Genomic DNA, 27268 nt, shown 5'->3' with positions numbered 1-27268 from the left:
ATTTCAATTAGACCGGGCCAGTATGCAGTTCTTCCCTTATCCATTAATAAAAATAGAAGTCATATTTTGTGGATGAGATGATAAATTCGCTAGTGGTGATATGGGATTATGTATATATAGATATACTCTGAAGGGACTGAATTATATGAACAATTACATGTATAAATATGATTTATTTTAAGTATGATTTTTAGGCGAGTTATAAGGAGTGTTTGTGAAAACTTCTACTTTGAGAAAAGTTATTTTCGTAGAAAAAATTGAAAGTTGTAGCAAAATCAGAAGTTGATAATGTTTGTAAAAAGAGTAAAAAGCAAACAAAATCTAAATTGAATAGCGTTTTGAAAAAAATTACTTTTAAAATAGACTTAATTGATTAAAGACCACTGTCCCCATTTGTTAAAAAGATATTATTTTTTGTTTATATTTGCACACAATAATAACTAGTTTTTCATAAAAAATAATAAATTTTATTTCGATTAATATATTTTATATTTAATTTTTCTAAAATATTAATAGAAAAAATAAATGTTTAATTTAATAATGCTCCCACTACTTAAGTGATATAATTATTGAGTCTTTTTAGCAAATAAAGAATTGAGTCTTTTAAATTTTTTGATACCATAAATGCTCATTATTTACATTTGAAAATAACTCTTCAATACCATAAAAAATAAGTATTTTTAATAAAAGCTTATGTTCCACGACAAACCTAATTAAACAAATTATATAATTTATGGATTAATTTTTCTTAAAAATATTATCAACCTAATTACGGGCTGAATCTCGTGTTTGTATTTTTAATTAAAGATTAGGTTGGTAAGTAATGTGGATGCAGCAGATTAATAAGTATCATATGTCTAGTACAGTAAAACCTCTATAAATTAATAACCTTGGGACCATGAAATTTTATTAATTTAGAGAGATATTAATTTATCGATAAATAATTAAAAGAGAGACTTTTTAAATTCAGCAAATTTAGTACATATGTATTGAAAATAAATGAATTCATATATGTTTCATTGATTATATTCACGTATCAATCATTTCTTTGTAACTGATTAAATATATTCATATATAATATCAATTCATTGTATACAATTAACTATTATATTTATAGACACATGTTCAATTCATTAAAATTACTTAAATATACATGTTTACATTAATTCGTTGCACTTAAATAACTATTATAGTCAATTAAATATATTCATGCATGATGAATGAAACATATACTAGCTATATAAATCTTAATATGAAAATAAAATAAATTCATAACACGCAACCATGTCTTCTCATCTAAAAGGCATCGCAAAATCATCCATGAATGATCAAATGCGTAAAGCATTACAGATTTCATATTTTAGCAAATTACCATAATATTTATAATTGTAATATTCATGAATTATTAATTTGGAGTTTTAATGGGACCTAATATTTATAAAGGAATTTTTCGAAAAATTATTATCTTATTATCTTATCGAATTTGATGATGTTTTACAAAGGCCCAAGTCGGGACCACAAGATTTTATTATTTTAGAGAGTTTATTAATTTATAAAGATTTTACTGTACTTCTAAATCATGTGGGCAGGTAGTTAATTATTTAATGTCAAACAACCACATACTGATTGAGATAAAAGGAAGAAATCCGGACACATCCATCACCAAACCCACTGCACATCCACTCAACAAATTTGATCACAAATAAAGTTGAAAAAGAAAGACAACTTTTATTACCAAAGAGCTACTTAGCCTTTAATTGAACTTAGAATCCAGCTTGACGCCATCATTAACAGGTGATTTTTTTGAAACTGTAAATTTCTTTTATAGTTTGTTGAAGAAATTTTTTGAGCAAGTTTTGTTGATTTTCTTTTGGTTGTGCTTTGGCTTTGATCGGATTTTGTTATTGTTCTTGGGAGTATCTATGTTTTTTTACGTAGTCCTTTTGATTTAGAGATGATCTTTATGAGGGGAGTTTTCCTCTCTCATTATAGAAACAAATAGATCCTTCTGAGCCGCTTCCACTCTGTCTACATCTCTAGTTTAATTTATTGTGTATGCATGTAAAACTGCATCTTGTATTGTCTACCTGATTTTGCGTTTAGCTTTTCTAAATGTGTTTATCGATCAAGCTCAGATTTTTTTTGGCTGAGCTCAACTCGTTTGTACCCCTATTTTTAATGCATGTGGGCAAAGCGGTCATTGACCAATTAAATTTTTTATTCAAATACTACCTAGTTTACCTTTTATCTACTTTCGTCTTTTTTACAATTCCGCATTTAACTACATAAAAATTAAGTTAATTGACAGTTGTTTTATGGATTTAATAGAATTTACTCCAATGTGATATTGCAGAGGAATAAATGTGGAAAAATAGCAATTCACCTTCTTTTCAATATTCTCACCGTCCAATTCGGAGTGCTGATAAAAAAATTATATTCTCAAAGATGCGGGGGGGAAATTATAGCCTACACCTAGTTCAATCAAATCTAAATCAATCATTTGACATGTGCAATACACTTTTTATGTAATTGATGTACAGTTTAAGAAAAGTGACCAATCACGTAGCAAATATGATATATCTATTTTGTGATTGATTTGGTTCGACCAAACCTGATTCACACAAGAATTTTTCAAATGCAGATCGACATACCTAGAAACACGCCCGTCCCCATGGGAGCTTTGATGCTTTAAATTTCACGAGGACCTCAAAATAAAATAGGGAGTTCTTGAGAGAGTACAAGAAGAAAAGAGAGATCAAAGGCTGTTTTCTTACACAATTCATGGCTATTTTCAAAGTACTGATGTTCCCATGGCTAGCTCATGGACATGTCTACCCATATCTTGCACTAGCCCAAAGGCTCTCCAAAACAAACAAATTCCACATATACTTCTGCTCGACATCTGTCAATCTTGAATCAATCAGAAATAGTCTCAACCAACACTCGCCATCATCATGGGATCATCTCTCAATTGAACTGATTGAACTCCGCCTGCCACCCCACCCTCAACTCCCCCCACACTACCACACCACCAAGAACATACCCCTTACCCTCATCCCTACCCTCATACACGCCTTTCAGCTCTCCGCCCCCAATTTTTCCGACATAATTACTCGTCTCAACCCCGACCTGCTTATCTACGACATGTTTCAGCCCTGGTCGGCAAAGCTCGCGTCGTCCCAAGGCATCCCCGCTGTCCATTTCAATGTAGGGGGCTCGACTGCGCTTTCGTTTCTCCACCATCTGCACACGCACAAGAGTGCTGTTACTTTCCCTGTTCCGGCAATATACCTGCATGATTACGAGAGACAGAACCAGATGGCTGAGGAGGAGCTGGTAAAAGTTCAAGAAGACGATGAGGGGTTGTTTTTTGGTGTCTTCAAACTGTCTTGCGACATTGTCTTGATAAATAGCTGCTGCATGTGGATTGAGGGGATGTACATTGACTACCTCTCCACATTGAGCCAGAGGAGAATTGTGCCTGTTGGTCCACTTGTTCAGGAAAATGCAGCTGATGAAACTGATTCGTGGATCATGAATTGGCTGAGTAAGAAACGCGAATCTTCAACTCTTTACATCTCATTTGGCAGTGAAACCTACTTCTCCAGGGAGCAGATACAAGAGATAGCAAAAGGGTTGGAGCTGTGCAAAGTTAACTTCATATGGGTGGCTAGATCACCTGTTGGAAGTGATCATATTAATGTCGAAGAAGCATTGCCTGAAGGGTTCATCGATCTGGTGAAAGAGAGAGGTATATTGGTGCAAAAATGGGCACCACAAGCTGCAATCTTGGCAAGTCCAGCAGTGGGCGGATTCATGAGCCATTGCGGTTGGAACGCTATAAAGGAGAGCATATATTTTGGAGTTCCGGTGGTGGCGCTGCCATTGAAATTCGAGCAGCCGCTGAATTCTAGGCTGGTTGTGGAGGCTGCATTTGGGGTGGAGGTGGCGAGGGATGAGAAGGGGAAGTTTGACGGAGAAGCGGTGGGAAGAGCTATAGATGAGGTGATGTTAGGAGAGAGTGGAGAAAGGCTTAGGAGAAGAGTCAGAGAGATGAGTGAGAAGACCAAAGTGGAGGAAGAAGAAACGTTTTGTGGAGTAGTAGAGGAGTTGACAAAAATTTGTGTGAAGAAATCAGCTTCTTCTTGAGTACTCACAAGAAGCAAAAACTCTCTCTCTCTCTCTCTCTCTCAATAAAAGATGAAATCATTATCCTTATGATGATTTAAATGTAAGTCTGTTTTGGTTTTATTTTCTTTTATTTCAGATTTTTGTAATTTATATTATTAGAATAATTTTTTCTGTCCAACAATAATTTTTAAGAGTATTGTTCTCATTTTAATTGGGTGTTCCGCATGTTAGTGTTTGGTCTTTTTCGTCATTGGTGTACTAGATTTCATTTTATCAAAAAGTGGTATTTTCATTCTTTAGAATTCATTGTTCTGGACTAGTTTTTGCTTTTGTTTTGCATGCATGATTCATTCGCCGTTTTAAGAGAGCAATTGTTTTGAAATGGTTCTCTAGAAAGGATTTTAATGAATTGTAAATCAAAGGTTGGAATTTGGAACGATTTTTGAGATGGGATGATGCTCATCCTTTTTAGGAAAGTCCGAAAAAATTTGTACGGGTAAAAATATATTCTTTACAGATTTATCGTGGAGTTTCGATGGTTACATACGCATCACAAAAGTTGTTTGATTTACAAATATGAGTACAATTAAATTTGCACCAAAATTTGTATCAAAATTTGGGACAACTTTGAGTTATAATTTTGCACGGAACTTTATGACGAAACTTTCTAGAACTTTTGTGATGGAAACAACCAAAAGGTGGAACAAAATTTTAGACGTCTTTTCTAACAACATATTTTGGAACAAGTTTTGGATCAATTTTAGTGTCGCATTTTATGGCGGTTTTTTGTTTGATTTTTGAAAAAAGAAGGTGACAAATGAGGCAGAAATGATACAAGTGGACAATGAGGCAGAAATTATTTTACCCCCAATTACTGTAAGTATTACTTTATATCTTTTTGCAACTTTCTTTACAATTTATTGACATTTGTCCCTGTTCATGCAGAGCCTTGTCACCTCACAATCTGCAAAAAATGAGATTACTACACTCCAAGTGCCCAATCTAATTCCAGTTTCCAACTCTCCCCAGTACACTAAGGGACCTTCAATGTACACTCAACTGCATAGTGTTGGACAACTCAGGAGTGCAACATCAAGGGTAAATATTAGAGCCCCACCTCCTATGCTTGGTAGTGAATACAGTGTCACCCAACATTCTGTCCAAGAACATTTTTCAGTTATCATGCAAGGGGGAAAGAAATTGATCACACTGTCAAACTTGCAGAGATTAAGCTCAAAAGGGCTTCCAGGAAGCAGTAGCAACAACTCTGTAGAAAAATAGACATAATTTGTACTTTTGACTTGTTTGGCATTTTGGCTTATTTGTAAGGTAGACATGCAGTTTTTGCCATGGTTTCATACCTTTTGCTTTTGATTGGCAGGGTTTGATAGTTTTTGTGAGCCCTTTAGATTGCCAAAGTTTGGCAAACTTATTCAAACATCATATTTTGACGTGATCACGTTAATATAATCATCTATTACTACTTATTTTATATTTTTACTGTTGTTTTTAATATAATATATTACTTAATGTTTATAGCTTATTATATTCGCAAGTTATAACTTAAGACAATTTAAACATATAAACATAAAGGAACAAACAAATGCATTACTAGTCCATAAAAATAAAATTCATAATCCTTACTAATCTAAGTTTTACATAGCAAAACACCATCAATTACATAGCAAAACACCATCAACAGATAAATCCATTTCCTTACACAAATTACTCCATTTATGCACGACTTCCTAGCATCCAAATAAAAATAAAAAAAAACCATGAAAAGGCAAGCAACTTGAAGTAAAATTTCATCTTCTTTCATCTTTATCTTCTCCATTTCTAGCTAATTCATCTTCCTCACCAACCCAGGAATTACAGATCTTGCTCTTGAGCACATTGGATGATTTCCCACTGGAAGAATCTACATCCATTATTCTACATTTTTCACCAAAAAAAAATAAAAATTAGAGAGTACGAAAAATAGAAAAAAAGAAAGGAAAAACGAACTGCTCTCTACATACCTTGTAGTCGTAGCATGAATGGAATCGTCTACCTGGATTTTGGTCGGTCCAAGATGTGCGAACGTAAACTGGCTTACCACAATAACAATGTGTCCAACTGGGCATGGAAGACATCATGCAATCTTCGCATAGTCGGGCTCGGAGCAGGGGAAAATGGTGGAGGGTTGGGGTCGGTCGTCTTCTTCAGCTTCAGGAATGGGATGTGGAGTGTTGGGGGTTAGGGATTTTTGTCCGAGAGAAGAATGCTTTGGTCGATTTGAGAGGGAAGAGATTTCGTCTTCTTTTATTTTGGGTTTTACTTTTTGTTTTCATTTTTCTTTTGTGTTTTTTAGCTTAGTTGGCGATAATTCATTAACCCCCTTCACATCAGCAAAACCCCCAAATTGGAACCGTAATTTGTGTCCAGGTAAGCAGTTTCCAGCGCATTTGAAAACTCTGGTTGCAGAAGTCCTTCAATAGCCAAAAAAAATTTAATTATGGGATGCTATTTGCTACACCCTTAACTACGGTCCCCGATATGCTACCCCCCTAATATACGGGACAGTAAATGCAATTTAGCCAGTTACAATATCTATTACAAAATCCACTATTATTTTTTAAGAAAAAACTATCTTATTTTTATTATAAAAATTATTATAAATTTATTTAATTTAAATTAATTAATTTTTAAATTTTAATTTTGATATTTAAAGTTAACACTTCTTATTATAATAATTTATTAAAATGCTAATTTATAAATTAGTACTTTTACAGTTCTATAAACTGAAATATTAAATAAATTGAAATGCAATTAAATATTAAAAGAACAATTAATAACATAACATATATTAATCAAAAAGAGTATGAAAATACAAATGTTTAGAAAAAAAAAAAACAAAAAGCCTAATCTAAAAATTGACCTCCTCGTCGGGTCGGGTTATCTGCTGAAGGTTGGGAACCATCATGAAAGGGAGTGGATCAACCCAAGAACGCGGCGGAAGCACGATAAGGCAAAAAAAAGAATTAAATAGTGTTCCCTAGGTGTACACTTGAACATTCCCGGGCAATAGTGTATAAATGCAGAAATAATGCAATTAAAGTTCCATGTTATAGTCTATGGAGAAAATGAGAAGCAACATTTAAAATTACCCTTGTCGTTTTCTTTAATCGGCTATACTCATTAATTGCAATTTACAACGTATGTCCACGCAAGACTCCAGTACAGGAGCCCTCCAATATTGTCCACACCACACCGGGAATATGGAATTTGTCCTCATGCTAACTAGAAATAAAAATCTGGAAAGACGGTTTGAAAACTACACTATTGCTTAGTGTATTTTTCTAGTTTTCGATCTACCTAGTTATTGACTTGGTTCCAAACCAAGAAGAATATGAGAAATGGAGATGGATGATGGACAAATTTTGCTGCACTCTTGGGAGAGAAAAATGGCTAGGTTAAGAGTTTTTGAGTGTTGGAAGAGTTGGATTGAAGTTGGGAGCAAAAGGGGGAAGACCTAGTCAACTACATCACTTTCGTATTTCCATAAACTCTTGCTCTCACCTCAAACTCGAAAAGTAAACACTTAAATTAACCTAAGCAACTGATTTTTCTTCTCCATACAAGGCAGGTCGACTTAGACAAGGTCAACATGGTCTAGGCTTGGTGCATCTGGATCGGCTCAATTAATTTGTCCCAACAAATTAAATTGAATCCAATAACTAATTCTGTTGGGTTAGTTACTTAATCTAATTAAATAAAATATCCAACAAAGAAAGCCCAAATAAATATTTAATTCAATTAAATATTCCCAAGTCCAAAACGCACTTAATTAATTAAATGAATCGAATCCATTTAATTAATTAAGTCTGATCAAACATAATTAATGAATCCAATTCACTAATTAGACAAGTTCCTCTACTATTAATTAATGAATCTAATCTACTATTAATTAACCCAAGCCTCTTAAATTAATTCAATTAATTTAAAGGTCAAATTCAAAATTCAATTAATCTAATTAATTAAATTTTGGATCATCCATCTCAAGGATAACACCATATAAATGATCCAATCATTTATTTTCTCCAAAGATTTCAATTTCATCCAATTAAATTAATTCTCTTCTTTCGGAATTAATTCTAATTAATTACATCACTTTGCAGTGCTTTGTGTGTAGCTCTTTAAGTTCACCCTCAACTAGAACTTGGGCGTGTGTGACCAACACAATTAATTCTTTTATGATGAAACATTGTGGTATCCCACTTGAAATCTTTCAAATCCACAACATTCACCATTAAGATTAAAAAACGTACCTACATATTGAGGACTTACTCATTATTCACATGAACCCAAAACGTACCTACAATTGTCTACTGCCTCCTTGATGCATTCAGATATCCGTTATGTCATGCGCAAAGCATACACAACATTAGGTGTAATGCACCAAATAATATTTCCATACTACCTACGACAAAGATATAGGGAATCTCAAACATCTAAGCTTTCTCATTGCTCGACCTTGTTTGAATCTTAAACAACTTAACCCTTTTATTTAGGAATCCAATTCCTTTCATGGAGAACTGCGTGAATAATGCTCATGTCTAGTGTTGCCTAACATCCTAACCTCATTCTAAATGAGTAAGACGTCCTGAAGGTATATCTCTTATCTTTTTTCAATGCTTTTGGCCTATTGTTGGTAGTGATGTGGTTGCTTGTGTTTTAGAATTTTTGAATCATAATAAGGCACCAGCATCTTTTAATTCAACTCATATAGTTCTCATTCAAAAATGTGACAAACCGGAGACAGTAAGTCAATTCCCACCTATTATTGCATTTGAAATGTAATCCATAAGATAGCTTCCAAAGTCATCGCTAACCGCTTGAAACACCTTCTTCATGATCTTGTCTCTGAGTCCCAGTCGGCCTTTATCCCTGGTAGACTTATCATAGACAATGTCCTCCTCGCCTATGAGATTAACCATTTCCTAGCACATAAACGTTGGGGTAAGGAGGGATATATAACTTTGAAGCTAGGCATCAGTAAGACGTACGATTGGGTGGAGTGATTTTTTCTTGAGAGAGTTTTGAGTAGGTTAGGCTTCCACGAGAAATTTGTCTCTTTAATCTTGTCATGTGTCTCGACCGTCTTGTTCTCCTTTATGCTTAATGGTTCTAACTTTGAATTCCCTTATCTCTTTCTTTTTTGTGCAGAGGTGTTCAGTCATCCAGTTCAGGTTGAGGAGTCGATAGGTGTGTTGCAAGGGGTGGCGATTAGCAAGAACGACCCACGGGTTTCTCACTTACTGTTTGTTGATGATACATTAATATTCGCCCAAGCAACAGAGGATAAGATACTGTGCATTAAAGGTTTGCTCCAACGTTTTGAGGAGGTGTTTGGGTTGGCGATGAACTGGCAAAAGTCGGCAACGATTTTTAGCAAGAATGAGGACCATGTTGCTAGGAGGAGCTAGGCCGTGTTCTAGGAGTTACGGTGGTTGATAAACATTATAAATATTTAGGGCTTTCCACGGTGATTGGCGTTCTAAGAAAGCGGTCTTTGAGAATATCAAAGTGTGTGTATTGAATAAAATGCAACAATGGAGTGTTAAGTTTCTCTCCCAGGCTGGACGCTCGGTCCTGCTGAAAGCAATGATCCAAGCTATCCCTTCTTATGTAATGAGTGTTTTTTGTCTTCTCGATATGTTGATTCGTGAACTCGAGAGTTTGATGGCTGATTTTTTTTGGAACCATGGTGAGCCAAATAGATCCATGGGGTGGCATGGGAGCAAGTTTGTCATACTAAGAAGGAGGGGGTCTCGACTTTAAAAATCTTAAAGCATTCAATCGAACCACGCTAGCTAAAAAAGAAAAAAAAAATCAAATGATTACAAACCATATGTATTCAATTAGACCTGTCAATGGGGGGATTATTCAGACCCAGATCCATTATAATAGTCAATATCCCAGACTCCGACCCATTAGTTTTATAATAGACTTAAACCCGGATCCATACTTAATACTATCTAAATTGGTATAGGTCTAGATCCTAAAATACCCACGGGTATGGGGTATTGAATGGGTAAAATCTAATACTCTAAAAAAATTCATAACTATCTGGTTAACTTAAAATCATTGAATTTGTAAATTTGTTATAAATATCGACTAGATTTATTTGTCATCTAAAATTCTTAATTCTGCATTTAGTTTACTAAAGTTTTTTTTACGTATTGATATTCTGAGAAGAAAATGTCAGAGTTTTTTACATCTTTATTTTCATAGTAACAACTCCGAATTAAATTTTTGATAAAATTAATTTAAACGAAAAATGATAAGTCAAGCTCCACTGAAACTAAAAAATTTGAGTGGAATTTGAATTGTAAAAACTCAGGAAATGAAAGTTGAATGCAATTTCAAATCAAATAAAAATCATTCTAAAGTTGAAATTTGAATTTCATATTTTTTCCCTATAGGTTCTTTATTTTTCATTCCTATCATGATTTAGGTCGATTGTTTAATTGATTAGTAATGATCCACTATTTGAATAAAGTCAATATTATTAATTTGAATAAAGTCAAAGTAATTTATTTGCACTTGTTAAAAATTTAAATAGCTTTAAATTTATCTATCCCAAGTTTATAAAATATTTTTAAAATAATTTAGTAATGTATTTTGGTGATATCATTATAAAGAAACATGTATAATTATTTCATTTATTTTAATATGTGAAGACCCATATCAAACCTAATCATTTTGGGTATAGAATGCAAAGACCCAACAGATATTCTACGACTGGGGTTCGAATAAAACATATAGGCAATAACTATGGGTATTTAACGGGTTCCAATTTGGATAGAATAATACACACTCATTGATAGGTCTAATTATTCAATTATATTTTGTGAAAATTTTTATATAATAAAAATTAATATTCGTACAAATTATTAAATGTCTCGGGTGGGCCTAACAGACATGGGCCAAGTCGTACAAGGCTTTGGCGAACGGCCCAAGTGATGTTCTTTTCTCTGTCATGAGAAAAGCACATTAGATCTAGAAGGTGTTCAGCTAAGTTTATAAGCTCCTCAAAACATTTTATAAGATGTTACAGAACTTATAGACTCTAATAAAGTGTTTGACGATTCTTTTAAAAAGCTTATAAAATTTCAAAATAAGATATTTTGGATCTTATAAGTTTTTTAAAAAAAAGTTTACTTTCTTAACTTTTTATAAGATCTTGTATATACAAAATTAATGTATCAATAGGACATAAATATCCTCATTTATACAATTAAGCACACACCCACACTCGTTCTTCTCACCCCCCCTCTCTCTCTCTCTCACACACACACACTCTTTCTCTCCGTAGGATTTAAAAAATATTTTTTACTATTTAATTTTTTTAATATTTGAAAAAGAAAAAATACTTTATTATTTAAAAATAAATTATTGTAGTTAATATTATATTTATTGAAAAATATAAATCCAAGATATTATAAATAATACGACTAGAAATAATCATTGCATTAACAAAGAAACTATCAATTATGTATTTATATTAATATTCGACTAACAAGAATGTGTATATATATATTATTTTTGTTAAACGTTTAGGTAATAATTCATCATATTTTTTACTATTAAATTTTTATTTAAAATTAAACTAATGTGTGCTATTTATAAAAGCGCTTTAAAATTTTTTAAAACAAAACATATCAAGAAATAACAACCTATTTGATTGTAATGGTATCATGTCCATTTTAGTTATTTTATCAATAAAAGACCTTATTATGTCAAACACCCTAACATCTGTAAGATGTTTTCACATCTTATAAGCTTTAACATCCTATCTTATCTAAACATTTTAGGATCGTATTTTAGAATAAGATTCAGTATCTTATAAGCTGTTAAAACATCTTATAAGATGTAGGAGTTTATAAAATATTTTAAAAAATTTAGCCAAACACCAGCTAGATGTGTTTGAATGAGATGGGACATTATTTTGAGTATGCGATTGATTGTGAAATAAATTTTAAAATATTTTTAGCCCGTTTTTAGCCTGTTTTAAAATATCTAATGAAATGAGCTCGTTTTTAGCCCGACATTAAAATTAAAATGTATTTTTAACTTTTAAAATATTTAAAAAATATTTATAATTATATCAAATTTTAAAAAAATAGCTTTAATTTGTCCTTTTTATTAAATTTTGAAGTCTCCAAAAAGGAAAACAAAAAGCTGAAGAAGCGGAGAAGTCAAACTATCATGACTAAGAGTAAATGCATCATGTTGACATTTAAGTGAAGACGTACTCGAAAGCCATGCAGAAGAAGGATGGTGATTGGTGAGGGGCCTGCCTATTTTTCATTTTTTTATTTATAAAAATTATAGAAAATCAAGAAAAAAAATGAATTTTCTCTCTTTTTTTTTAATATATTTTTATAAATTTATATGCAATGGATTTTTGAACTATAAGGATGACAACGAGTCGGACCTGATATAAAATCAATTATTAATTCCTAATAATTTATTTCTCGTCGAGACAAATTCATTTCTTGAGAGATCAATTTTATTTTTTTTGGAAATAAATTACAATAATTCTTGAACTTTTCTTGCTTGGAGAAGTTTGTGACAAAGTCTTTCATGTACGATAATTTTATCAATAAATTTTTCATTTATATTTTTTGAAATTTATAAGAATTACAAATATGTGCGCAATTGAAACATTATAAATTATATTTAATGGTATAAAAATTCGAGGAAGTATTTTCGACGAATGAGAAAAATACGGGTAGTTTTTACAATAATTTTTAACGATTAATCAACCGAGATTTCAGATTATATATAGGATAAGTTATATTTAATGGTATATACAAATATACACTTACATTTACACACTCATAATACATAAAAAGCATTTAATTAATAGCTCATATTTTTTTCATCTAATGATTTTTTTTAATTAAAGGATAAATTATAATCACTTTTCGTGAGGTCTGAAATAATTACAAATTCCTTATTATTATTTGAAAAAAATTATAAATATTTTTTAATTTTTATGTTGAATTTCCGAAAATACCTTTTTATTATGAATATATTTGTATATACATTTTTTTATAATTTTAAAAATATATTTTATGAACTAATATTTTATGAATTATTTATGTTACGCACTCTTAGATTCTATTTATATTTTTAAAAAATATGTAAAAAAAATTAATAAAAGTAAAGTAATAATTTCCATCTTATTGTCTATAACTACATAATTTTTTTTTTAATTTAAGTAGTATTTATAATTCTTTAAATAATAAAAAAATACTTATAATTATGTAAAATATAAAAAAAATAATTATTTAATAATAATAAGAACAAACTTCAAGATGCCCCCAACCAACACAGTCTACTTGCATTAAACAATACATTCATGAAGAGCAATTAATATATCTCTGACTCAATTAAAGTAATGCAGGTTATAAATAATAGCTAGGCCTTGCATGAACCTATCTCTATACCACTCAACCTGTCCAAAAAAGTTCAAAAAAAAAAAAAAAAAAAAAAAAACCCTATCTACAACTCTAATAAGATAGAAAAGATTTGTGATCCCTTGTTCTAGTCGTTAAAGTTAAGATTTTATGAATAAATTTAAAATTACAAATTTGAGTTCGATCAGATATACTAGAAGAAAATTTACTATTAATTATAATTTTATTAGTTATGAATTAAAATCGTAGTAAATAATTATTATTAATTATGATTAATAAAAATTAATGTAAAAATTTAGATTTTTATTAGGTATGAGTCATTACGAATGCTTTTGCTATGACTTTTAGTCGTAACAAATATTTTAGCTATACCAACAACCGTTGTATGACTGTGATCAATAACTATTTACTATGGGGCAATTAACCATGATTAAATATTAATTTCATCTAGTGACGTGTTTTATGTAAGCTTATTATAATTTATTTTATTATTTTTGATGTATTAATTAAATTAATATCTAATTAATTTTAATAAAATATTGATGTAATTATGTATTTACTATTTAAATAAAAAGAAAAGAAAAGATTTAACATTCATTTACCATTATTACCACAAACCGGTTCCCCAATTCAACCACGTTGCTACTTTCTTGCATTTGGGGTCTATTTTTTTCAAACTCAGATGATTTTTTCTAACCTTGTGTTTGGTCCTTATCCATTTACTACACTCAACTAAGAACATTCATTTGCATGTAAAAGTTAAGACAATGATCATTGTATCCATACTTATCCAAATCCGATGATCTTTTACACAATTCTCTTTCCAAAAAAAAAAAGAATAAAAGAAAAAATTAGTGGCTCTCATGACTAATTGATTCTGGATAATTCACACCCATGATTTACATCATGTATGGTGTGTGGAGTTTACTATAAATTTTGAATTATAAATCAGTTCTGTTTGTCATATTGTTGTCATTATATTATAACAAATCTCTGTTTTCTGATAACTAATGTTGTTTTTGAGACATAGAATCGTTGTTTCAAGAAGGGCTTGCTTTAGAAACGGATTGGGATTGTGTTCATTCTAATTTTAAACCTATTATCTTGTAATAACCTACACGTTAGAAAAACTCTCAATGATGTTCAATGTCAGCTGATTGTAGATGATTCACATCATATATGGTACGTGGGTTCACAACGAATCCTGCACTAAAAACAGTGTAGATCACCCGATCATGTCCATCCTATTGTAATTGTTATGTTATCAAGAATCTTCATTTTCTAATAACTAAAATCATGTTTGGAATATAGATTATTGTTTTTTTTTTTAAAAAAAAATAAAAGCATGTTTTTTAAACCTAAACTGTATATTTTTATCAGAAAAATTTTAGTGACACTCGAGATTGATCAATTTCGAACGATCCACATAATAAACGTGGAGTTCACGGTGAACTAAATCATAAATAACATGGACCACCTGAGCCTGTCCGTTCTACTCTAGCCCTTATAAGATTCATTGTTTTTTAATAACTATAATCGTATTTGGAACATAGAAAAAACGTTTTTTAAAAGGGACTTGTGTTATATTCAAAAATGGGATTTCCCATTATTCGACTAAAAACATGATACGAGATAAGCAATATTGGAAATCTCCTCCTTTTAACTATTTATTCTACATTGCACAATCTTTGTTGAGTCCAAACTCTAATGTGTTTGTGTGTGTGTGTGTGTGTGTGAGAGAGAGAGAGAGAAATGGACATTTCACCATTATTGTCACTGCAAACACACCTAATTAATAAGGGTCATGACAGGTTCTCCATGATCAATGTTTTATTAGCTGTCTGGAGTAGATAAGACTTCTCCAAATCTTAATGCAAATGATATCTGCAGCTTTTCCATCACCACGAAATGACAAGAATGCCCCCGGACATTCCGATAAGGGGGCGTTGAGATGTCCCGAAAGGGTATTTTGATCCATTCACACCGGAATTCAGGTTGGGAAATGCAACTCTCTCACATGGGAAGTAATTAGTTTCATGTGATCACATGCTTAGGAGTTCTCGCATGTTATTATGATCTCTGTTTAGATGAAGAGGGTCAGAAGACTAACACCTCTCTCTCTCTTCTTTCTCTGTCTGTCTGACTAATCCTTGTCTAATAATTCATTTGCCAGTAAGCAAGAACCATTAATTACTCCTTAATTAAGTGTTTTTTTCAAGACAATTATAACAGTTGAAATAACTTAAACTAAATTCCACTGAGACACTGCTCAGAAATTGCATCGTTGTTCGAGTTTGTCCGAACGCCAAGTCATTTCCAGAGTTGCTGATTTATAGTTGTTACTCTTTACTTCTACATGGGGTGAATAGCAATTTATCCTCCTATGATGTTGAAAATGAGCACATTACCCTTCTATGAAAAAAATATAGTAATTTATCCCCTTATACTTTTTAAAATGAAGCAATTTACCTCCTTATATAGGGAGGTAAATTACTTCATTTTAAAAATCATAGTGGGGTAAATTATTGTATTTTAAAAAATATAGGAAGGTAAATTGCTATTTATTTTTTCATAAGGGGGTAATTTGCTCATTTGCAATATCACAATGGAGTTGCTTGTATTTTTTCCCTTCTACATGTCTTTTTTTTTTTTTTTGAATAATTGCATTGCTCTCTTATACGGGTAGTTTATATTGTTTGAAAAATTATATATTTCAATCAATTTGTCTTTATTTAATAGATGGATTTTTTTGTTTATCAATATTTTATCGAATTTATTAATATTAGCCAAAATAAGAATCAAAATTTATATTTAACACTGACTGAATATTTACCATATTTATCAAATTCACAAAACTTGCTAACATGAGTGGATTGACTAAATTCGATAAATTCTGATTAATAGATAAATCTATTTGTTAGACAAAACAAACAATAGGGATATTAAATATAATTTTCGAACACAGGGAATTTATGCGTGACTATTTATGGCTGAATTTTTTACAACAAATTCATACTCAAGAACACAAAAGCTCGTTTCACAATAAAGGGCTATTTGCAATAACTTTTGTGGTGTGCATAAATTGTAGCGAAAGTAGTTAGTTAAACGATACGTAGTAAAAGTTGGGAGTGTTTGGAAAAAAATAAAAAAAAAGTCGTAGATGAACTTTGTAATTTCACCGATAAACTACAGAAATTGGTAGGCTGTTGCTTATAACTTTTAATTTAAATCAACTTAATCTAAGCAATTCAAAAGCAAAAATCGTAACACCAAATCATTAATTTGAACTTATTTTCGGCAATAAACTGATAAATACTTATTTTTTCAACATTTGTAAACACTTCTTCGATACTAATAAAAACAAGTATTTTTAATGAAAGCTTATGTTTACAGACTGATGCAATCAAACGAAATATATAATTTTAAGAATTAATTTTTTCTTAAAAATTGTCGGCTTAATTAACGGCTAATTCGCAAGTTTAGAATATTAATTAAAATTTTAAGTTGGTAATTAATGTGGATGCTCATGCAATCTTACACATAATTGGTTCATATACACTGCTGCAGCTGAAGTACATTAATAATTACTTCTAAATCAATGTGGGCACCTAATTAATTAATTAATTTGACTTGATAAAACTGTAGGGCTTTAATCGCTTTATTGTCATGCACGCTTTTTCTTAATTCAATTACACACGCTTTTCAAAATATCCTGTATATCTTCCAAAACAAAAAAGTAATGCAAGAAATCAACTTTGGGCAGAAAGTCTATCTCATGGTCCTCTATTCTACTCATTAATCATTAAATCAACTTGAATAGACCTAGCTATGTTGCCTTGTCTCTACCATATATATATAAATTAATATTTTTATATATGTGTATATTAAATTATATTAACACCAAATGAGATAAAATTTAAATACACAAATATTGTATATTTTTTATAAAATTATAATTACTTCGTTCGATGATGTAATTGTAATTATAAGTACGTAGCGTCAGTAGTAAAACCTTACAGACACCCTATGAAGACTTTACATTAACACATTTTTAAGGGAGTACTGTAATTTTACAAAAGACGGAGAGTATTTAGATTTTTAAATCTAACCTTAAGGGGTATCGATGTAATTTAACAACCTCATCGACCTTTTCACTTCAAAAGTGCCTGCTTATAAACTGCTAAGTGTCGTGGGTTCGAACCCCACCAATGTGTTGGATATTTTTACTTTAATAGTAGGTATAGTTCTACTTTGATAGTAGGTGATGATTAACTATAATTATCTTATATTTATGAATAGTATATGGTTGTTATTGGTAATTGTTAGATATTGGTATTTAATATTTATGGTTCTAATAATAGTTATCGCTTTCATTTCAAAAGAATAAACTGCTAAATGCACACAAGTTTTAACTTATTTTATTTGTTTGGTACAAAAAAATATTTAGGTGGTTTTGATTTATATAATCACGACAGGTAAAATATGACTCACGATCGTAAATCGTTTACATGAATATTTTTAGATTACTTACCGACGGACCGCACATCGACAAAGAAATTGAATTCATAATCATCAATCTGACTATAAATAATCTTATTTTACCAATTGAATCAACAAGCGTCGTAAGTTATAACTTAATAAGGGGGTATTTGCAAGAACTTAAAATAAGTATTTATCAGCTTATTATAGTTAAAAAAACTTAACATAGTGTTTTTTGTTTTATAATTTTTGCTTTGAAATTGCATAAGTTAAGTTGATTTAAATAAAAAGCTATAGATAGTCCCCTACCAATTTTCGTATCTTACTAGTAAACTTATAAATACTAAGCTGTTTTTCCAAACACTCAAATTTCAAAAACAAATTTTCACTTTTAGCTTTCGTTTTCAAACACTCCTAATATTTGATACTGCTTAATTTACAATTTATTTTCACCATAAAAACAGAAATTATTACAAAACGTGAAAAATTATTACCCAAACCAAGTGTGGCCAAACCAAACCAATCACAGAGCAAATGAGGTATACTTATCATAGAATTTATCACTTTTTCTGAATTATATACCAATCGCACCACAAATATATTACAGTTACCATATAATTAATTCAGATCTAATCACACCTGATCTAAATTAAAATTTCCCAACAAAACACCCCTTAAAACTCATTCAAAATCACTCTCATTTTTCATAGTAAAAAGAATAGGAAGTGAAACTACTACTCCATGGCCCAATGGAACTCCACAAGGCCACAAAATTAGAGTACGTTGAGAGCTTTTTGTCATTTAGCTCCCAAGGTGTCCATGTGCTGTCCCCAAGCTCCATAAACAACCTTAGCTCATTTGTTCCTGCTTCTCCAGACCACTCCCTTTTAATATTCTCACCGTCCAAACATTTACTACACCACACCCTATTGCTCAAACATAAACTAACTTAGGCTGCCCAAAACCTCACATCAACAACCATCATCATATCCCACAAACTTTTGTCCTAACCACATTTTACTGTCCTCGAGACAGCAATTAGTGTAATACACTTATCGTATAATTAATGATCGATTCCAAACGTTCAAGAGTTAAAAAAATCATCTCCTCTTTATAAGTCCATGCACACATCCCCTCTAAACACAAAACAGAAAGAGAAACACCATGGTCTCCCTAGAACCCATCCAATCTACATCAAAATGCGTCGTCGACCCCATCTCTAGCCCCCGTATATCTTTCTCCGCCGAGTTTCTCGACGAGAACAACTTCATCTCCATATGCCCGAACCGTCATCAGGAGAACGAGCAAGAGACCGGTAGCGAACGTGCTGCAAGAAATGCGGCGGAGTTCGAGTTTCTTTCCGGAAACTTGACCAACATGATAACCGCAGACGAACTGTTCTGTGAAGGGAAGCTGCTGCCCTTTTGGCAAATGCACTATGCGGAGAAACTCAACAAGATTAGCCTCAAAACGGAGGATCACGGCGGAGAGGGTCGGGAGAAAACCGAGCAGAAGAATAAGGAGGAAAGCAGAATAAGCTGGTTTCTTGATGATGATCCGTCCCCTAGACCACCTAAGTGCACTGTTTTATGGAAAGAATTGTTGAGGTTGAAGAAACAACGTGCTTCGACGTTGTCTCCATCTTCTTCTTCGTCATCATCGTCCTCGTCTGGAAGATCGATAGCCGAAATCCCGGCAGGAGATCATGAGAGGAAAGAAGGGGTGCAGGGAAGTCGAGAGAAAGCTGTGAAGAGAGTGAAGAAGGGATTGGAGAGAACAAGATCAGCTACTATAAGGATAAGGCCTATGATCAATGTGCCTATTTGCACGCAGGGGAGAAACAGTGCTCTCCCACCACTGTTTTCGTTGAGGAAAGGAAGATTAGAGAGCTGATCAGATTGATGAAGAACAGTGAGAGAGGTGATGATGATTATAATAATGTAGAAATTGATGTTTGGTTTTTGTTTGTACTGATTTTCATGCTTTTGTTTGGCGTTTTGGTTTAGATTATATGTTACATGATAGATCTGCTGATGAGTTTCTATGTAGATTCTGACTTCATTGTTTCTGTTCAATGCTATCAAACTTGTCTCCTGTACTTTCACTGCTTAGAAGAAATTGTCTCTGTAGTTTCACTGCTTAGAATAAATATGATTTTTCTTTTTTGAAAAAAATAAAATTTTAGTTTTGTAATTTAGGAGGGCGACTTTTTTTGTCATACACGAATTGATTTTGTAATTTAGTTTTGTAATTTCAAAATTTTGGCAATTTTACACTATTAAATTACAATTTTAGTCCTGAAACTTAGAAAAATAATTTTTTGTCCTGCACGAATTGATTTACAGGATTAAAATTGTAAATTAATTGGATCATGTGCAAGTCACATTCAATTTAACTAAGAATACTAAAATTTTAAAGTTGTAGGAGTAAATTGTAAAATGTAATTTGTGTCCGACAAAAAATGTCACCCCATCCCCACCCCCCACCTAATTACGACTGAACAACGGCGCTATTAATCATTGTTTCTGGAGACGAGAGCAAAATATTAGTTGTATTAAAAGATTGATTCAAATATTTTTGTCACATCTAAAATCATTGCAAACGTTAGACCTACTATAGTCAAAATTTAAATTTTCACATTAATTTTGGTCAACATAATAAATAGTATTAATTTATTATAATTTTTAAATTATAATTATTTATAATATAGAAAAAAATATTTTTCTTTTAAAAATTCTATATGATGATTCTTGTTATGTGGTTAAGCTTTTCAGGCAGAGATTAGGAAACATGATCCACATAATATGGAACCAATCGTCAATTTGTTTTTGGTGCCTAACACACCCACATCCTTGCTCTAATCATTGTTTTATTTAACTTTATATATATATATATATATATATAAATGATAATTATCAATTCAAATATTTTAAATTTTATTTAACTATAATACTTGATGCAATGTCAATTTAGATTCGAAAATTTAGAGTTTGAGGTTTACACATATTACAAAAGAACTCATCGATCAATTATAAAAATTTTCGTAGCACGTTCTAAATTTATATTTTATATTACATAATCGAGGACGAATTTGAAATGTAAAACATAACTTCAGGGATAATAATATAATTTTTTCAAACTTTATGTGTGTGTGTGTGCGCGCACGCACGTGTTACATGTCTTTACGAGGGCCAATAGTTACAGGTTTAATAAATAAGAACGGGTTATTTCTAGTTATACAGTTGTGAGTTTGATTTTCTCTGTTAAAATAAGAATTGTGTTGGCGAGTAATTTATAAACACGGTTATAATTGATTTGTATACGATTCTTGGGGGTATGTTTTGACCGATGGTGCTGATCGGAGCCGAAACCATCCAAATTTAAAAAAAAAAAAAAAAAGGGTTGCCTTTAGGAGGACTTGGGAACAAAAGCTGTACTCTATTTATGGTGCTACTACCTCTCCAAAAGCGTACTTTAATGCAACATGAGGAGAACATAAATGAGGCTTACTCAAAATGCATGAACAACACTTCCATACACATCTAAATTTAATGTTAGTTGGTATTGATTTCATTTCATGTCACTCTAAATTAAGTTTCCACAATTTCTTGTTGAAATCTTTAGAGGACCCTCATAACTTGTGAAAGATAAATTCAAGATTTTGATATTTTCACCGATGGCTGCAGCCGAGGAAATTCTTACCCAAATTAGATCTGATTGAGCTAAATAAATCATATAGCAAGTGTGATACGTTTATCATGTAATTGATTATTTTCTTGAACTGTACTACCAATACCCATGACAAGTTTATTGTACTTAACATATAATTGATTTAAATCTGACCAAACCCAATTTGAATTAAAAAATTTCTGCTCGACATGATATTTTAATCGGATGTTTTTAAAAATCGAACTTTATTACTAAAGCGTCCTGGCTATATGTAGTTGATGGATTATTGGGCATTAGAAGTTGGGTGTTTTTCTGTGTCTGATTTTTACACAAATTTGTCAATGACAACTAAGTGACAATTTTTAATTTTTATTCAATATCCGTTTTTAGCAAAAAAATATAATCGTGTAGCTGTTATTTATGAGTAACAATATTTAATATTTTAGATAATCATATCGGTTAATTGAATGGAAAAAAAATAACCACTCTTGCACGTTAAGCCAATCGGGTCGGGCAAATTATGTGACGGGGCAAGTCCTGGGTTTTGTAAAGAGAAAACGAGGTGGGTCTCGAGTCCAGCAAAACCCACCCGAACCCGTTTCATTGATATCCCTACACAAATTTGACAATCCGTTTTACTATTTATTAACACAATTTTTCCTTTCTTAAATATCCATACGACGCCTTTCCTTCAAAGGGCATGCAAATGTTGGATTCAAACATCGACAGGCTGTTAAGGAATCGACAGTTCGACACACATAACATTTCCAGCTGGTCTAGTGCATGTTGTTTGTCTACCTTGCAACTTCAAGAGTAACTGTATGGAAACAACGGAACGATAGAAAGACAAATATAGATGATCACAGAAGAACAGAACAAGAACTGAGAAAAAACGGTGTAAGAACCATTACCAAGAGATACAAGGAGAGTTATTCAGTAATCAGACGGGAAGTTTACAGGCTAACTGTGCAAAAATAATACAGAAAAAGAATGTTATAAAAATGCTGCGAACTGTCGAAAGAACAAACAGCCCTTTGGTACAAAAAAACAATGATGTACACTTGAACTAAGGATCAATCATGTTCATTTTCTGACTGGCAGTGATTTAGAATGAATCGAATACCGGTTCTCATGAAAATAGTGGAAAAGTGGTTAAGTGGGCGAACCGTAAACCTGAATTCCTATACCTCAGACAACTATAACTGAACAACTTGATCAACCCTTCTGCTCGATCTTGCAAGAACTTTTAGCAGACCAAAGAATGGTGGATCGGACAACCTTATGGCTGTTAAGGATGCAAGAATGGATTGCCAGGAGTATACCTAAGAAGAGAAAGATTTCAAGTCAATTAATCGTGAAAACTCGGCAGAAAGGAAAAAGTGTATTTATTCAACAGAATGTCACCTGAGTGTCAATCCAGGTTTTTGAGCAAGGTTGCTTGGTACTTGACCAGTTAGATTGTTGTTCTGAAGAAAGCTGAGGGGGGAATAAAAAGCAGTATATATTTATCAGTCATAAAATAAACATGCAGTTGTCTGGAAATAAATCCGCTCCATATTTTTAAGTGAGGTAAGTGAGCATCGAATTTATTGGATGTTTCATGCTTCATTGATTCAACTTCGTGCTAATATTTGAACTCAAATTGGATGTTCTAACGTGTTATTGCACTGCATCGAAGGATGACCACTCGAGAATGTATTCAAATGTTATGAAGAAAGATCAAGCCCAAAAACGAGCAAGTTGGATAGAAGAATATGGATTTGAGGGAAGGATTCATGGAAGGAATTCAAAGAATTCAAAAAGATTTGTTATTAGGGACTTGAAATCCATACGTTCACATCCGTCAAGCCAAATACAATATAAGAAAATTCTCAAAGGGACTTAAGCATAATGTGAGCTCTTTGATAAAGCGATAAAAATGGCTTGAGTCGTAACTTACAGTTCTCGTAAGTTCCTTAAGTTTCCCAATGATGGATGAATCGTTCCACCAAGCTGATTGTTTTCCAAATGCCTGGAATGGAAAATTTAGTGCATTAAGAAAAGCGTATCATTATTGGACGGAAACTTAGTCAATTAGTTCCATGTAAGCATTGACCGAAAAACATCGATCTTATATTAGTCGATATATAGACATAACCCGAGATCCTTATCACATAGATAGTCACTGTAAACAGTAAATTACTATAACGTAAATCACAAAGATATAATGAATAATAACAGCATTAATTCTGTCACTCACAAAATTTCCAATCCCTTCAATGAACTGAGGTCTGGAATAGTTCCCATCAAGCTATTATTTCCGAGCAAGCTGTGAATAACGAAAAGCCATCAATGGAAAGGCTGCATATATGAAATTACAAGACTTGCAGATTTTACATTCTCTCACATGCTATTTAGTGCCGTCATCCTGGAAATACTTGGTGAAATTGATCCTGAAAGGCCGATGCTCGTCAGGTTTCTGAGGATAACAGGGAAAAAATCGAGTAAGCTTGTCAAATCAGTTCACTTGGAATGATGAAATGGCTTTTTGAATAGTGGCGTAGGTCTCGAGCAGAAAAATAGAGTAGCATATTGAAAGATCCTACTCACAATGTGATTATTCGAATCCGGGGTCCTTCGGAACAAGTAACCCCAGTCCATGAATATCCACTGGGTAAACATGGATCACCATGCCAATCAGCTGGAGGATTCTGAAAGCTTTTGCGCAAATTTATCATTGCAATTACTGCAGGAAAAAGAACGTAAAAATCAACACTCAAGACAATCTGTGGTTAAGTTCTACGCCTCAAGGACGGAAAAAAAGATCAATCAATTTTTGTTGAGTGCGTCTCATATTGATCATTGATCAGAGAATGGCTCTTGTTACTAAATGGTTCAACAAACGGTGGCAATTTAATTGTGATATTTGGTTGAAATTCATTAGTAACCAATTATATACAACATTAGGAGCAGATCATACCATCACGTGGGAGAGTTTTCCCTCCAGTGGGAAGCATATGGAAAACCTCTCCAGCATTGATCAGAGGACCGACAGTTGATCCAGGAGAAGGAGCCAAGGTTAAGTTCGTAATGCCAGAAAGAGGCCATGGATTTGCAAACACAACAACACCAGCTGGAATCACACTCAAGTTATTGTAATATGCAACACCATTTATGGTTATGTCAATTGTTCTAGAGCTCCCTGAAGCAGTTTGATCGTCCGCAAAGTATAGAGCAATAGAATAATTGTCACTTGCAACAGGACCCGGTGGCCAAAATAATGTTAGAGGCTCAGGCTGACTTTTTGCTAACCGTGTTTGGAACACTTTTGGAGGGGGCAGGTTCCAGATACCGGAAACAGCAAGATTTGGTAAACTTGATTGGGGAAATGCATCTTCTCCAAATGGTGACCAGTAGCGATAGAACTGATCATCGGGATATCTGGTGATTTCATATGCTTTTAGTTAGCTAAAAAACATAAAACCAAAGAGTTGCCTAGTGCCGAATCTTGCATCAGTGAAAAACCATCCTTGTAAGAAGAGGCGACAGCAGAGATATCATGCAACAAATAATCAGAACAAGTATCATAGAACAAATAATCACTACATTAGGGAATAATCAGAAACAAAATGGCTGCCTGGCATAAACTTTTGCTTGGACATTGCAGTTGATGCTTCAATTATGATTCTTAATCAATTGAAAAAAACGAAAAGACAAATTGGACAAAAAGAACACAGAATTCGATGAACATTTAGTTAAACAATGGTTTAAAACAAAGCTATACTCTTTCTAAAAATTACTTTAGCTTTTGTACTTTGAAGTCATCAGATAACAATTTATCTAAATTAGACAATCCAGAGCAACAAGATTAAAGAGACTCACGCTATCACTGGTCCATCATACCCAAAGCTGTGCCTTGCCACCAAACTCAAAGAATAAGCTTTAAAATCTGTGGAATTGTACAACTGATCCCACAAAAGCACAACCTCAAGAGCTGAAATAAAAGGGTCAGAATCGGTATAAGTATTCGCAGCCAAACACACACTCAAATTCTTCCCTGTGGGCATAAACACCCCTTCGTAATAACTCGAATCCCCTCTTAAATAATCATCAGTTGTATTCACCACACTCCACAGTGTCCCATCAACTATCTGATCAAAAACAGGGGGATTAACGTTCCCATTAACTCCCCCATAGTAATATGTTGCCCTGATTAGGTATTTCCTCGTCCGATCAACCGGAATTTCATAGCAGAACTTCTTGAAAGCATTGTTCTGTAGAGGAAAAGTACGCACAGTGGCCAGAGTTGGGACCAGAACTGGTGCTGTAATATTCTTGGAAGTTCCTGCGGATATGTAATCGTTGTCTGGGAGCCATTCCAAGTCGTTGAAGGTGGACTTAACATTAGCTCCACAATCAATAAATACATCTACAAAATTACCAGAGGAAAAAGACCATAGATTTAAACTTTTATCACTACTAAAGGGCCCCAATCAGCAAAAATACCTGAAAAAACCCTAGGAAAGCACTAAAGATTGGAATTTTAACAGTTAAAAGCGCAAGCCCAGATTAAATTTCGGCAAAATTTCACAAGGGTTGTCTCTAAAATGAATCAAAAAGCCAAAAAACAGATGACTGAATCAACTTTTTCTCTTTTCCCTCTTTTCTTAACTTACCTCTGAAGAGCTGAGATAAGGCAACTGGGAGCAGGAGAAATGACAAGAAGAGGAAGGGGGTGATCATCATGGTGGATAATCGCAAGCGAGATAGACATGAGAGAGAAAGAGAGCGAGAGAGAGAGAGAGAGAAGAAGGGAGTTTGATGGAGTTGAAGATAGGGAGTTGAAAGGGTCAGCTGTTGGATGAATTCTGCAAGAAAGAGATGAAGTTGTTGAAGAGGAAAGAATAAAGAATCAATCAACAGATATTTGATTAACGCGGGAAGAATTAGAAAAAAAGAAAAGAAAAGCTTGGAAATGGTGAAGTGGTCAGAGCAGCAGATTGTCTGCTACTTGTTATGTGCGTGTCATTTCATGGATTTGGTGATTGAACTTTCAACGTGCCTGCATTTACGCTTTCTTTGTGTCGTGGAAGGTAACACTAACAACTGCAATGACAAAATTCTCCACAAATGTAGAAATTTAGATGCTTTTACTTAAAAGAATATTTTTTTATATTTCAAAATTTTATAACAATATTATAATTTTTTTGAAAAATAGGAAGTGTTTCTTCAGATTATGATGATTTATAATTTAATAAATGAAAGTTTTAGAGATAATATTTCTTAAATATTTTTACAAATAAGTTATAGTTGTTAAGACAATAACAATTTTTTTAATTAAATATAGATTTTCACTGTGGTTAATTAATATAGTTTATGCATACCAAATTTTTTGCCACACCACAAGGTCGATGAATTTTTAAAATAAATTCTAAAATCAATGAGGACTAACCCTGCAAAACAAATATTAGCTTAAGCAGTAACATTTTTACTGAAAATGAATGAAGAGAACTTGAATTAAAGTAAAAATAATGGTGTAG

At 32.5% G+C, this 27268-nt stretch overlaps 2 protein-coding genes and 1 pseudogene across 2 annotated transcripts; 2 read left to right on the top strand and 1 right to left on the bottom strand.

The window, feature by feature from the left end:
- Positions 1-2752: 2752 nt before the first annotated feature.
- LOC105157081 (mogroside IIIx synthase pseudogene) lies at positions 2753-4433 on the top strand (annotated as a pseudogene).
- Positions 4434-19055: 14622 nt separating this feature from the next.
- LOC105156981 (uncharacterized) lies at positions 19056-20178 on the top strand. The gene has a single exon (XM_011073263.3). The coding sequence runs from the start codon at positions 19245-19247 to the stop codon at positions 19971-19973; it is 729 nt and encodes a 242-aa protein (XP_011071565.1). The 5' UTR covers positions 19056-19244; the 3' UTR covers positions 19974-20178.
- A 2454-nt stretch (positions 20179-22632) lies between these two features.
- LOC105156980 (Leucine-rich repeat (LRR) family protein) lies at positions 22633-26776 on the bottom strand. The gene is made up of 9 exons (XM_011073262.3): positions 26405-26776; positions 25611-26157; positions 24709-25169; positions 24339-24474; positions 24136-24207; positions 23989-24057; positions 23689-23760; positions 23154-23225; positions 22633-23071 (listed from the first exon to the last, which is right to left on the bottom strand). Exons 1-9 carry the CDS (start codon positions 26472-26474, stop codon positions 23038-23040), a joined length of 1533 nt encoding a protein of 510 aa, XP_011071564.1. The 5' UTR covers positions 26475-26776; the 3' UTR covers positions 22633-23037.
- Positions 26777-27268: the final 492 nt, after the last annotated feature.

The sequence above is a fragment of the Sesamum indicum genome, linkage group LG3, assembly GCF_026168435.1.
Source record: "Sesamum indicum cultivar Baizhima isolate 11 linkage group LG3, ASM2616843v1, whole genome shotgun sequence".
Classification (NCBI taxonomy): domain Eukaryota; kingdom Viridiplantae; phylum Streptophyta; class Magnoliopsida; order Lamiales; family Pedaliaceae; genus Sesamum; species Sesamum indicum.
This window is presented reverse-complemented; position numbering and strand designations above follow the sequence as displayed.